Source organism: Schistocerca nitens, chromosome 2, assembly GCF_023898315.1.
Source record: "Schistocerca nitens isolate TAMUIC-IGC-003100 chromosome 2, iqSchNite1.1, whole genome shotgun sequence".
In the NCBI taxonomy this organism is placed as follows: Eukaryota; Metazoa; Arthropoda; class Insecta; order Orthoptera; family Acrididae; genus Schistocerca; species Schistocerca nitens.
The window spans coordinates 34110433-34123288 of NC_064615.1; the positions used below are offsets into that span (position 1 = coordinate 34110433).

The window sequence follows — 12856 nt, forward strand, 5'->3', positions numbered from 1 at the left end:
CAGAATTTAAGCCATGGGGAAAGGTTGTTAGTTTTGCCTGGATAGTCAGGCAGTACAAGTATTTCCCACAAAATGTAAGGTTCCAAGTTCAAGTCTCATCCTGGTACATTATTTTAATCTACCAGTGAGTTTCAAATTAGGCACACTCCATTGCAGAATGAAATAACTGTTCTGGAAATTTACAATACCAAGTACTGCTTTAGGATTATTGTCAGCTGAAACACAGCATTTCGATGCAAATATCATCAAACCAACTGCAATGAAGTTGTTAATAATCATTATTCGCAAAAATATTTGTGTGTATCAAACAGAACATGTAAGCAAGTGGATGATGTAAGTTTAACTCTAGAAGTATCAAATAAATTTACAATGCTACATTAGAGTGCCACAAAACAACCTATATAATACAACCGAAATAAAACAATAATCTTCTGCAGTGGAAATACTAATTTTCTAGTAGCAAGAATCACAATAACACTTCTTTACGATGACATTCATGAAACACCTCTTTATAATGGGATTCAATTTAAGCAATTTAGGGAAACCATGACAAACATAAATCAAACTGGCCAATCAAGAGTGCAAACTCCACTCCAGGCACCACCTCACTCGATAGCACTGTGTAAATGATCCGGATAATATTATAATCCAACTTCAAGTTCATATCACAAATAACTGTAACTCCAACATAACAGTAAATCATCTTATTTGAACAGAGCTGCTCTTCTCACTGATAATGAAAAACAAAAGACCACATTGTTCAACACAGCAGCCATTTCCTGCTTTTATTCTACAGTATTCAGCCATACGACTAAAGCAGGAGTCATTAACATGAAAAATGATTTTCAGACTACTTTTGTTTCAGGTATAAGCCTTATTAATAACATCTGTAAATAGAAAAAACTTCATATAATTTGAGTTCTCGATAATAACACATCATACATAATTTGGAAGAGTGACGATGAACACAAATGATAAATTATATGAAGCAACAACATAAAGTTAAAAAAAGTAATAAAATCTTAATAGTCACAATCACAAATGAATAATACTAAATGATGACTAGTTTCAGCTGATTATACAACCATCTTCAGATGTCAACCAACGACAGAAAATTGCACTAAGGTACAGCACCAGAAGCAATTACACAAATCATAATAATACAACCCAAGGCTCAATTACATATTGATTATGTATGTGCAGTATCTGCTTGTAAAATGAGACTAAGATGTGTGTGTATCACAATGGACGCTCATGAAAATATGGCATGTAACACTGAATAAAATATTGGGTACTCAAGACCTAAGATATAAACAGAGGTGTCAGTACAAACTAAAACACAAAACTTTAATAAAGCAAGCTAAAACATTCAGAGTACAAACCCATCCTCACAGCCCACATTAATACACAATATTTTAACACATAATATCGTTACATGAGTAACTTGTCAACCAAACCACATTATGTACAGGAATGCTAATGGGTCTAGTACTATGTGGCCTGTTCATAGTTGTAAGCACACTAATCAGCTACATGTGTTCATGCAGACCCACAAGGGGAAGGCAACATGCTGATAGGTAGTACATGTAGTTACTGTAAATAAGAAAATGCAATACACATAATAAAATACAAAAAGTAAACAGAAACTGAAAAAAGAATTGAGTAATATCTACCTAATATCATAACACAATACACAAGCTAGAAGAAATATACAAAAATATATGCATCTAAGATGAATACGTAAAAAATTTTTTGACCATCGGTATGTGATACAAATACATGAAATCATGGAGAAAGGAAAGGGATATGCAATAAATAAATAAAAAGGAGACAACATAGGATACACCGCAAAGTACTTCACAGATAAACGAATCACAGTCCGGTGTCTGAGCTCATGAGCTGCGTGAAGCAGAAGAGATGTGACAACAGCTGCAAATGTGTGGCTGGCACAGATCATATGTACAGTCAGCAAAGTAACAGCACATTCCAAAGCACAGCAGCAAGATGAACAATATTTTTGTAAAATACAATGAAAAAACTGAAGCTCTATCCCTCACTGAAACCATATTTAGTGTTAAGTATAAGATCAGGGGTGTATCTCATTGGGACTGTGACTCTCCAGTTCCTTCACCAAGCCCACTTTTATACCTTTGGGTGCTCTATGCAGCATCTCCACGTTACGTTTGGTATCCAGAACAGTGTACTGCCCAGTAGCCAAATGCGCTCAAAAAGCCATCCTATTCTGAGAGTAGTATGCTCTTATTAGTGAGTTTCAAAAGAATGAATTGTCTGGTCAACATAAAAATGATCACGGTACTTCATCTTATACACCCCAGATCTACTGAACTCATCCTTCTTTGGTCCAATTTTGTGCCAAAAACATGTACTCAAAGTGTTTTTCATTTTGAGCCCAAACCTACCATTTGACTTCCAAAAACTGATTCATTTTATCTGATATGTGACCACTATATGACAGCAACAAATTAATTTTTTATGTTCTGCTTACTTGTTGTATTTTATTAAGTATTTATTTATTATAACTATGTGTACTTGTGCACCACCTATCAGCACATTGCCTTCTGCTTGCGGCCTGCTCAAGCACGCATAGCCAATTACTCTGCTTACAACTCTGAATGGGCCACATACTACTAGACCCCCTAGCATTCCTGTACATAATGTGGCTTGGTTGACAAATTACTTGTGTAACGATATTTTATGGAAAATATTCAATGCTGACAGTTAAGATGGGATTGTACTTCATATTTACTGTGTTTTGCATTTTATTTTATAGTGACATCTGTTGATTTCTTAAGTCTTGAATATGTAATATTTTATCTCAATAGTATAGTTTTATTAATTTTCTGGCCGTCTCATTATGAGTGCCACTGTGATGCAGACATTGCGTCTTAGCCTCATTTTATGAGCAGACACTACATGTTTTTTTTAAATTGGTATGTAATTGATCTTTTGCCTGTATTGTTTTGGTTCGTGTAATCCCTCTGGTACTCTAAATTTGTGCAGTTTTCTGTTGTTATTCCAGATCTGAAAATGGCTGTATAATTTTGCTGATACTAGACATAATTTAATGTTATTCACTTGGAAACTTGACTATTAAAATATTTTATTAAAAGTGTTTTTAACTTTATGTAAAACTTTCAGATTGCTTGTCTCTATCCTGTCTATGTCAGGAATGAACAATATTCTTAACCCTTGAGAGGGTGCACCTGTGTATGAAGTGTACCAACTGCAAATAACATTGTCTTGTACCGTGCCACTGTTGTTTTACAATTATGAACCCACACCTACTCCTTCATTAATTCTTCATCAGAGATAAGAAGAATAATGTAGGAAAAGACAGATTGCTACTTACCTTAAAGAAGACACGTTAAGCTGCACACAGTCACAGTTAAAAGAAACTCACATATAGCTTTCAGCCACTGTCTTCGTCAGTAAAACACACACACACACACACACACACACACACACACACACACACACACACGACAGCCAAATCCAGCATCTTGGGCCAGAACATCCAAGTGAGCAATAGCAATATAAAATAAACAGTGAAAAATTTACGATCTGTGCAAGAAAATGCCCCAGATTCAAAGCTAGCAGCACAGTACCACAAAGAGGTAGTATTAGTAATTAAATAAGCATTTAGCTGAGATGTGAAGCAACTGTGCTGTTTAATGCTTTGAATGGGTCATTACGGGGTAACACTTGTACGCAGCAACAGTGGCATAACGAAAGTTTTTTATTATTGTGTAATTAAACAGCAATTTACCTCCTATAACTTACTTTTATTTTATTGTTGTTTAATTAAACTAAGATTAAACTGTGAGTCTGCTCATAAGTGTTTACCTTGGTAACATAAAAGCAGCTATTCTTTACACGTGTACAAAGTATGCCATGAGCCCACTCTTTTTACGAAAATTGGTGTGTCATCTCAAGGTTTAATTGTTACTGACAAAATACATATAATCTTCTAGGACATTTTCTTTTACATTTCTTGACATCTATTTAAGATCATGTAACTCACCGTTGTTTAGCTGCCATGCACCTAATATGATCATCAAATATGAACTTTGCTGACAACAGTGGCACCCGGTTGGAAGAGCTACTCGAAAGTGGACGGTGAACAGTAATATGCAAACAACGGGAGTCATCTTTGTCTCCTGTAACTTCTATGTCCTGAAACATGAAACAATTTTATTCTCATTAATTAAACTGTGGAGGCAAGACATGAACACTGTGATGACCACACTGAGTAGTAATATAAAGCCACCTTTACCCAAAAAGAATTGTTATTGTTGATTTTTCCACTTCGTATATAAGGACAAATGGTAGACAGAGTCTCTTTTGAAAGCTAAAAAAAAACCTTTCCAATAACATAAAAACAAGCGTATAGTACATCTTCCCTGCCAATGCCACCAAAAGTTATTTTCCTTGTAAGACTATAAATCTAACACTATGAAATCAATTTTAAAGAATTATTACACAAGTTCATTTTGCATGCATGCACAAAGACAATAAGAAACATAAACAAGTGCACACAATGATTCTGTGCTTGTAGAGAGGCGGAAAACACTAAACCACTCACAAAAAATTTATTTTAGTTAAATATTCAAGTATGTTAGGAATGATTTCTTTATCAGAAACAAAGAGTGATCAAGATATTAAATGTGTTGGCATGAAAGTGAAACAGTGGAGGCTATGTCAAACTGCAGGATTGAGACCTTCTAACATGATAAAAAAATTATAAATGTAATAAACATGATAATAATGAAATCAGTGTGGAAAAGATGAGAGTATGCACAGACAAAGAAACAGTGATAGGAGCAAGCCCAGTTACTGCAGCTGACTGAATGATAGCACCATCATTATTTATAATGAATTGTAAACAGCTGCAATACATTAAAAATTTTTCCATGGGAGCGATGAAAGAAAACATGTAGAAAGGTGAACTCAAACAATGGAAACTCCAGGTAGGAATGTCAATAATGTAGGAAAACGTAAGGTTACTGTTAACCATAAACATGACATGTTACACTGAGGACAGGCACAATTAAAAGACACTTATTCATAAGCTTTTGGCCAGAGCCTTTGTTAGAAAAACAGAACAAACTCCATTCATTCACACAAGCAAGCTACACCTCTCCCACACACACACACACACACACACACGCACACGCACACGCACACAGGACTGCCAACTCCGGTAGCTTGGGTCAGAATGCAACTATCACATTGGATGGAATCAGCAATCTGGAGGGGGCAGGGAAGAGAGAGAGAGGAGCACTGTCTGGCAGACTGTGCAGAGTCTAGAACACCAACAGGTGCAGCTTCAAGAGGTTGTGGGGCAGGGAGGTGGGGGAAAAAGGAGCAAAAAAGAAGAGTAGCAGGGAAAGACAGGCCACTGCATTGATAGAGGGAGGCAAATAAAGAGATGGGAGACGAGAATGGGGAGGAAATGATAGGCCAGACAGGGTGGAAACTGTCAGATGGAGGGTGTGGAGACAGTACATTACCATAGATTGAGGCCAGGACAATTATGGGAGTGGAGAATGTGTTGTAAGGATAACTCCCATCTTCTTAGTTCAGAAAAGCTGGTGTTGGAGGAGAGGATCCAGATGGCTTGTGTAATGAAGTAGTCACTGAAATCAAACACGTTATTTACAGATGTACGTAGTGCCACAGTGTGATCTAATTTGCTCTTGGCCACAGTTTAGTGAAGGCCATTCATTCAGGTGGACTGGTTTGTGGTCATACCAATGTAAAAAGCTGTGCAATGATTGCACCAGAGTTTGTGTATGACATGGTTGCTTTCACAGGTGGCCTGACCCGCAATGGCATAGGATAAACCTATGACAGGAATGGAACAGGAAGTGCTGGGTGGGTGGATTGGGCAGGTCTTGCACCTGGGTGTTCCACAGCGATATGCTCCTTGTGGCAAGGGGTTGGGATTGGGAATGGCATGTTGTGATGATATCTTCACAATCTGGACTTAGGAACAAGACACCTATCTTCATTTCTTCACAACCTCAAAACCTTCTCTCCCACCCGCTTCACCTGGTCCTCTTCAACCCAGCATGCCACCTTCCTAGACGTTAACCACCTCCTCCTTGATGGCTCCACTTGTATTTCTATTCACATTAAACCCACCAACCTCAACAGCACCTGCAGTTCGGGAGCTATCATACCTTTCACACCAAAAAAATCCCTCCCATACAGCCCACCCACCTGAGGACCTTAACCAGTATGCTGAGGGTCTCACCAAGGCCTTCACAAACAGATCTCCTTCGCAATTCGCCTCTCACTCCCAATCCTCCCACCATCCCCAAGAGTCAACCACAAAGTGGTGCCTCCCTCATCACCAAATACCACCCCGGACTGAAACAACTGAACCACATCATTTACCTGGGATTTGATCACCTGACATTACATTGTGAAATGAGAGACATTCTACATCTACATGGATTCACATTCAAGTGCCTGGCAGAGGGTTCATCGAACCACTGTTACAATTCTCTACTATTCCAATTTTGTTTAGCATGTGGAAAGAACAAACACCTATATCTTTCTGTATGAGCTCTCATTACCCTTATTTTATCGTGGTGATCGTTCCGCCCTGTGTAGGTCGGTGTCAACAAAATATTTTCGCATTCGGAGGAGAAAGTTGGTGATTGGAATTTCGTGAGAAGATCCCGTCCCAACGAAAAACACCATTCTTTTAATGATTTCCAGCCCAAATCCTGTATCATTTCTGAGACACTCTCTCCTATATTTCATGATAATACAAAATGTGCTGCCTTTCTCTGAACTTTTTTGATGTACTCCGTCAGTCCTATCTGGTAAGGATCCCACACCGCGCAGCAGTATTCTAAAAGAGGACGGACAAGCGTAGTGTAGGCAGTCTCCTTACTAGGTCTGTTACATTTTCTAAGTGTCCTGCCAATAAAACGCAGTCTTTGGTTAGCCTTCCCCACAATGTTTTTTATGTGTTCCTTCCAATTTAAGTTGTTCGTAATTGTAATTCCTAGGTATTTAGTTGAATTTACAGCTTTCAGATTAGACTGATTTATCGTGTAACCAAAGTTTATCAATTCCTTTTAGCACTCATGTGGATGATCTCACACTTTTCATTATTTAGGGTCAACTGCCACTTTTTGCACCATTCAGGTATCTTTTCTAATTCGTTTTGCAGTTTATTTTGATCTTCTGATGACTTTATTAGTTGATAAATGACAGTGTCATCTGCAAACAACCGAAGACGGCTGCTCAGATTGTCTCCAAAATCGTTTATATAGATAAGGAACAGTAAAGGGCCTATAACACTACCTTGGGGCACGCCAGAAATCACTTCTGTTTTATTAGATGACTTTCCATCAATTACTGCAAACTGTGACCCATCTGACAGAAAATCACAAATCCAGTCACATAACTGAGACGATATTCCATAAGCACGCTATTTCACTATGAACCACTTGTGTGGTACAGTGTCAAAAGCCTTCCGGAAATCCAGAAATACGGAATCGCTCTGAAACCTCTTGTCAATAACACTCAACACTTCATATGAATAAAGAGCTAGTTGTGTTTCACAGGAATGATGTTTTCTAAGCCCATGTTGACTGTGTGTCAATAGACCATTTTCTTCAAGGTAATTCATAACGTTCGAACACAATATATGTTCTAAAATCATGCTGCATATTGACATTAACAATATGGGCCTGTAGCTTAGTGGACTACTCATACTACCTTTCTTGAATATTGGTGTGACCTGCGCAACCTACCAGTCTTTGGGTATGGATCTTTCGTCGAGCAAACGGTTGTATTTGATTGTTAAGTATGGAGCTAATGCATCAGCATACTCCAAAAGGAACCTAATTGGTATACAGTCTGGACCAGAAGACTTGCTTTTATTAAGTGATTTAAGTTGCTTCACTACTCTGAGGATATTTACTTATACGTTACTCATGTTGGCAGCTGTTTTCAATTCGAATTTTGCAATATTTACTTCATCTTCTTTTGTGAAGGCATTTCGGAAGGCTGTGTTTAGTAACTCTGCTTCGGCAGCACTGTCTTCGATAGTATCTCCATTGCTATTGCACAGAGAAGGCATTGATTGTTTCTTGCCACTAACATACGACCAGAATCGCTTTGGATTTTCTACCAGGTTTCGAGACAAAGTTTAATTGTGGAAACTGTTATAGGTATCTCGCATCGAAGTCCGGTTGGTTTGTGGGATTAAAGGGACCAGACTGCGATGGTCATCGGTCCCTTTTTCCAAAAAAATTAAAACCACCCAAAGAGAATAAAAAACGAACAACAGGAAAGACGTCAGACGACACAGGACGAGAAAGACTCCGACAGAGATCAGACAAAACAAATTAAAACACACAGAGTGTGACGGTGGTTGGCCGACCATGGAGAAAAAAAAGAGGAAAAGCCAACCACCAAGAACACATTAAAAACTCAGTTTAAAATCAGAGGCTAAAAGCCATAATCAACACTAAAAAACAAACACTCAGATTAAACTATAAAAACCCCCTGCCCGAATAAAATGCAAAACTAAGTCCACCATGGCAGAGTCATCTAGTAAAAGGGCAGGGAGCGTGTCAGGCAGCGCAAATGTCTGCCTGAGCACAGTTAAAAGCGGACAAGTTAATAAAATGTGCACCACCGTCAAAACCGCCCCACAGCGACAGAGGGGTGGGTCCTCACGGCGCAATAAATAACTGTGAGACAGTTGGATGTGGCCAATGCGGAGCCGACAAAGAACAACTGAATCTCTGCGAATGGCTCGCATGGATGACTGCCACACACGCGTCGTCGCCTTGAGAGAACGGAGTTTGTTTGGCGTGGGCAGATTGCGCCATTCAGTGTCCCAAAGCGAGAGAACTTCGCGGCGGAAGACTGCCCGCAAATCAGTCTCCGGGAGGCCAATGTCCAGGGTGGGTCCAGTGGTGGCCTGTTTGGCCAGGCGGTCAACACGTTCATTGCCCAGGATACCGACGTGACGGGGGGTCCACACAAAGACCACAGAGCGGCCGCAACGCGCAAGAGTATGCAGGGACTCATGGATAGCCATCACCAGACGAGAACGAGGAAAACACTGGTCGAGAGCTCGTAAACCGCTCAGGGAATCGCTACAGATAACGAAGGACTCACCTGAGCAGGAGCGGATATACTCTAGGGCACGTAAGATGGCGACCAGCTCAGCAGTGTAAACGCTGCAGCCATCCGGCAAGGAACGTTGTTCGGAATGGTCCCCTAGAGTTAGCGCACACCCGACACGACCAGCAACCATCGAACCGTCAGTGTAAACAATTCCAGAGCCCTGATACGTGGCCAGGATCGAATAAAAGCGGCGGCGGAAGGCCTCTGGAGGGACTGAGTCCTTCGAGCCCCGTGCCAAGTCGAACCGAAGGCAAGGGCGAGGAACACACCACGGGGGTGTACACAGAGGTGCCTGGAAAGGAGGTGGAACAGGGAAAAACCCAAGCCCGGAGAGAAGCTCCTTGACACGTACGGCGATCGGACAACCCGACCTGGGCCGACGGTCTGGCAGATGGACGACGGACTGCGGGAACAGGACACGGTAATTTGGATGCCCGGGCAAGCTAAAAACATGGGCAGCATAAGCAGCCAGTAATTGTTGGCGTCGTAACCGCAGTGGAAGGACACCTGCCTCCACTAGTATGCTATCCACAGGGCTGGTGCGGAAAGCACCAGTGGCAAGGCGTATCCCGCTATGGAGGATTGGGTCCAGCACCTGCAACGCAGATGGGGAAGCTGAACCATAAGCCAGGCTCCCATAATCCAGACGAGACTGGATTAACGCCTGGTAGAGCCGGAACAGGGTAGATCGGTCGGCACCCCAGCGGGTGTGGCTCAAACATCGCAGAGCATTGAGATGCCGCCAACACGCCTGTTTGAGCTGCCGGATATGAGGCAGCCAAGTCAACTGGGCATCGAAAACCACCCCCAAAAACCTGTGTGATTCCACCACGGAAAGAAGTTTGCCGTTAAGAGAAAGCTGCGGCTCCGGGTGGACAGTACGTCGCTGGCAGAAATGCATAACGCAGGTCTTGGCTGCCAAAAACTGGAACCCATGAGCTACAGCCCAAGACTGCGCCTTGCGGATAGCGCCCTGTAGCTGACGTTCAACAGCTGCAATGCCAGTAGAGCTGTAGTAAAGGCAGAAGTCGTCAGCATACAGGGAAGCAGAGACAGAATTTCCCACGGCTGCAGCGTGCCCGTTAATGGCTATTAAAAACAGGCAGACACTAAAAACAGAACCCTGTGGCACACCGGTCTCCTGGACATGGGAGGAACTATATGAGGCCGCGACTTGCACGCGGAAGGTACGATACGACAGAAAATTGCGGATAAAAATCGGCAGAGGACCCCAAAGACTCCATCCATGAAGCGTAGAAAGGATGTGATGACGCCATGTCGTATCGTACGCCTTCCGCATGTCGAAAAAGACAGCGACCAGGTGCTGACGGCGAGCAAAGGCAGTACGGATGGCCGACTCCAGGCTCACCAGATTGTCGGTGGCGGAGCGGCCTTCACGGAACCCACCCTGAGATGAAGCCAGAAGGCCCCGAGACTCCAATACCCAATTTAAGCACCGGCTCACCATCCGTTCAAGCAACTTGCAAAGAACGTTGGTGAGGCTAATGGGACGGTAGCTGTCCACCTCCAGAGGGTTCTTTCCAGGTTTCAAAACGGGGATGACAATGCTGTCCCGCCATTGCGACGGAAACTCCCCCTCGACCCAAAGACAGTTGTAAAGATCGAGGAGGCGTCGCTGGCAGTCCACTGAAAGGTGTTTCAGCATCTGACAGTGGATGCCATCTGGCCCAGGAGCCGTATCAGGGCAAGCAGCTAGGGCACTGCGAAATTCCCACTCACTGAATGGAGCATTGTAAGAATCTGGGTGGTGGGTGCGAAACGAAAGGCTCCGACGTTCCATCCGCTCTTTAATGGAGCAGAAGGCCTGGGGATAATTCGCAGAAGCGGAACTCATAGCAAAATGCTCTGCCAAGCGGTTTGCCAATGACGTCGGAGTCAGTACAAACTGCGCCATTCAGTGAGAGCGCAGGGATGCTGACAGGGGTCTGATAGCCGTAGACGCCTCGAATCTTGGCCCAGACCTGCGATGGAGTGACATGGAGGCCAATGGTGGACGCATACCGCTCCCAGCACTCCTTCTTGCCTTGGCGGATAAGGAGGCGGGCCCGCGCACGCAGCCTTTTGAAGGCGATAAGGTGGTCTATGGAGGGATGTCGCTTGTGATGCTGGAGCGCCCGCCGGCGATCTTTAATCGCTTCAGCGATCTCAGGCGACCACCAAGGCACAGCCCTCCGCCGAGGGGACCCAGAAGAACGGGGAATGGCAGATTCGGCAGCAGTAACGATGCCGGTGGTGACCGATTTAACCACCGCATCAATGTCATCAGTAGAGAGAGGCTCAATAGCGGCAGAGGAGGAGAACAAGTCCCAGTCAGCCTTATTCATAGCCCATCTGCTAGGGCGCCCAGAAGAGTGATGTTGTGGTAGTGACAGAAAGATCGGAAAGTGGTCACTACCACACAGGTCGTCATGCACACTCCATTGGACAGACGGTAAGAGGCTAGGGCTACAGATTGAAAGGTCAATGGCGGAGTATGTGCCATGCGCCACACTGAAGTGTGTGAAGGCACCATCATTTAACAGCGAGAGATCGAGCTGCGACAATAAATGCTCAACGGTGGCGCCTCGACCTGTTGCCACTGACCCACCCCACAGAAGGTTATGGGCGTTGAAGTAGCCCAGTAGCAAGAAAGGTGGCGGCAACTGGGCTACCAGTGCAGCCAGGACATGCTGCGAGACATCACCACCCGGTGGAAGGTAAAGACTGCAGACGGTAACAGCCTGTGGCGTCCACACCCGTACAGCGACAGCCTCTAAAGGTGTCTGGAGAGGGACAGACTCGCTGTGCAGAGTGTGAAGGACATATATGGAGACGCCACCAGACACCCTTTCATAAGGTGCTCGGTTCTTATAATAACCCCGATAGCCACGGAGGGCGGGGGTTCGCATTGCTGGAAACCAAGTTTCCTGAAGAGCAATGCAGAAGAAAGGGTGAAGGCTGATAAGTTGGCGGAGCTCAGCTACATGGTGGAAGAAACCGCTGCAGTTCCACTGGAGGATGGTGTTGTCCATGGCTGGGAAAGGCGTGACGGGACTGGGAAAGCAGATTACGTCGCTGGGTCACCTGCTGCCTCCGATGGGGCACTCGTGCAAATGCTATCCATTGCGTCCGAGGGACCGGCGAGATCGAGGTCCTCAGCGGACGCCAGAATCTCCACTTCGTCCTCAGACGCAGAGCTTGTAGGAAGCGGTGGGATGGGTGCCACCGCAATGTCGTTAGCCTTGGGGACTTTCTTCTTCTTCTGTTTCTCTCGCTGTGCCTTCGGTGGTTCAGGCTGGGAGGGCTCCACTGGGTCAGTCTCAGGGACAGACGATGACCGTGAGGCCCTACGACCAGGGACCGGTGGTTGTTTGAGCCACTTGCGGCTGTCTGCTTTTGTACCGGTCGGAACTTGCGAAGGGAGGTCCCCAAGGGAACCCTTCCTGGCGAGAGGAGCCGAAGAAGACTTACGCTTCTCCGGCTGGGAAGGGGGAACTGATGTCCCCAATGGTTTGGGGGGTGTTGCTCCTGAAGTAGATGGAGCAGGAGCAACAGGGAGTTTAGTGCCCCCCCACCATCAAGGGGGCAGGTGTGGGCCTTCGACTCTGAGAGCTGACTGGAGCTGATGGGACTGTAGCAGGAGTGACAGTTGCGGCATAAGAAGAGGTCATACGCA

The 12856-nt window shown here is 44.1% G+C and overlaps 1 protein-coding gene across 3 annotated transcripts in view; it reads right to left on the minus strand.

The window, feature by feature from the left end:
- Positions 1-12856, minus strand: part of LOC126235695 (protein CLEC16A homolog) — a 264873-nt gene that overhangs the window by 57597 nt on the left and 194420 nt on the right. For all 3 annotated transcript variants that reach the window (XM_049944445.1, XM_049944444.1, XM_049944446.1), the window contains exon 16: positions 4043-4194. In XM_049944445.1, the coding sequence (XP_049800402.1) occupies positions 4043-4194 (152 nt within the window). The remainder of the gene's footprint in view (positions 1-4042; positions 4195-12856) is intronic.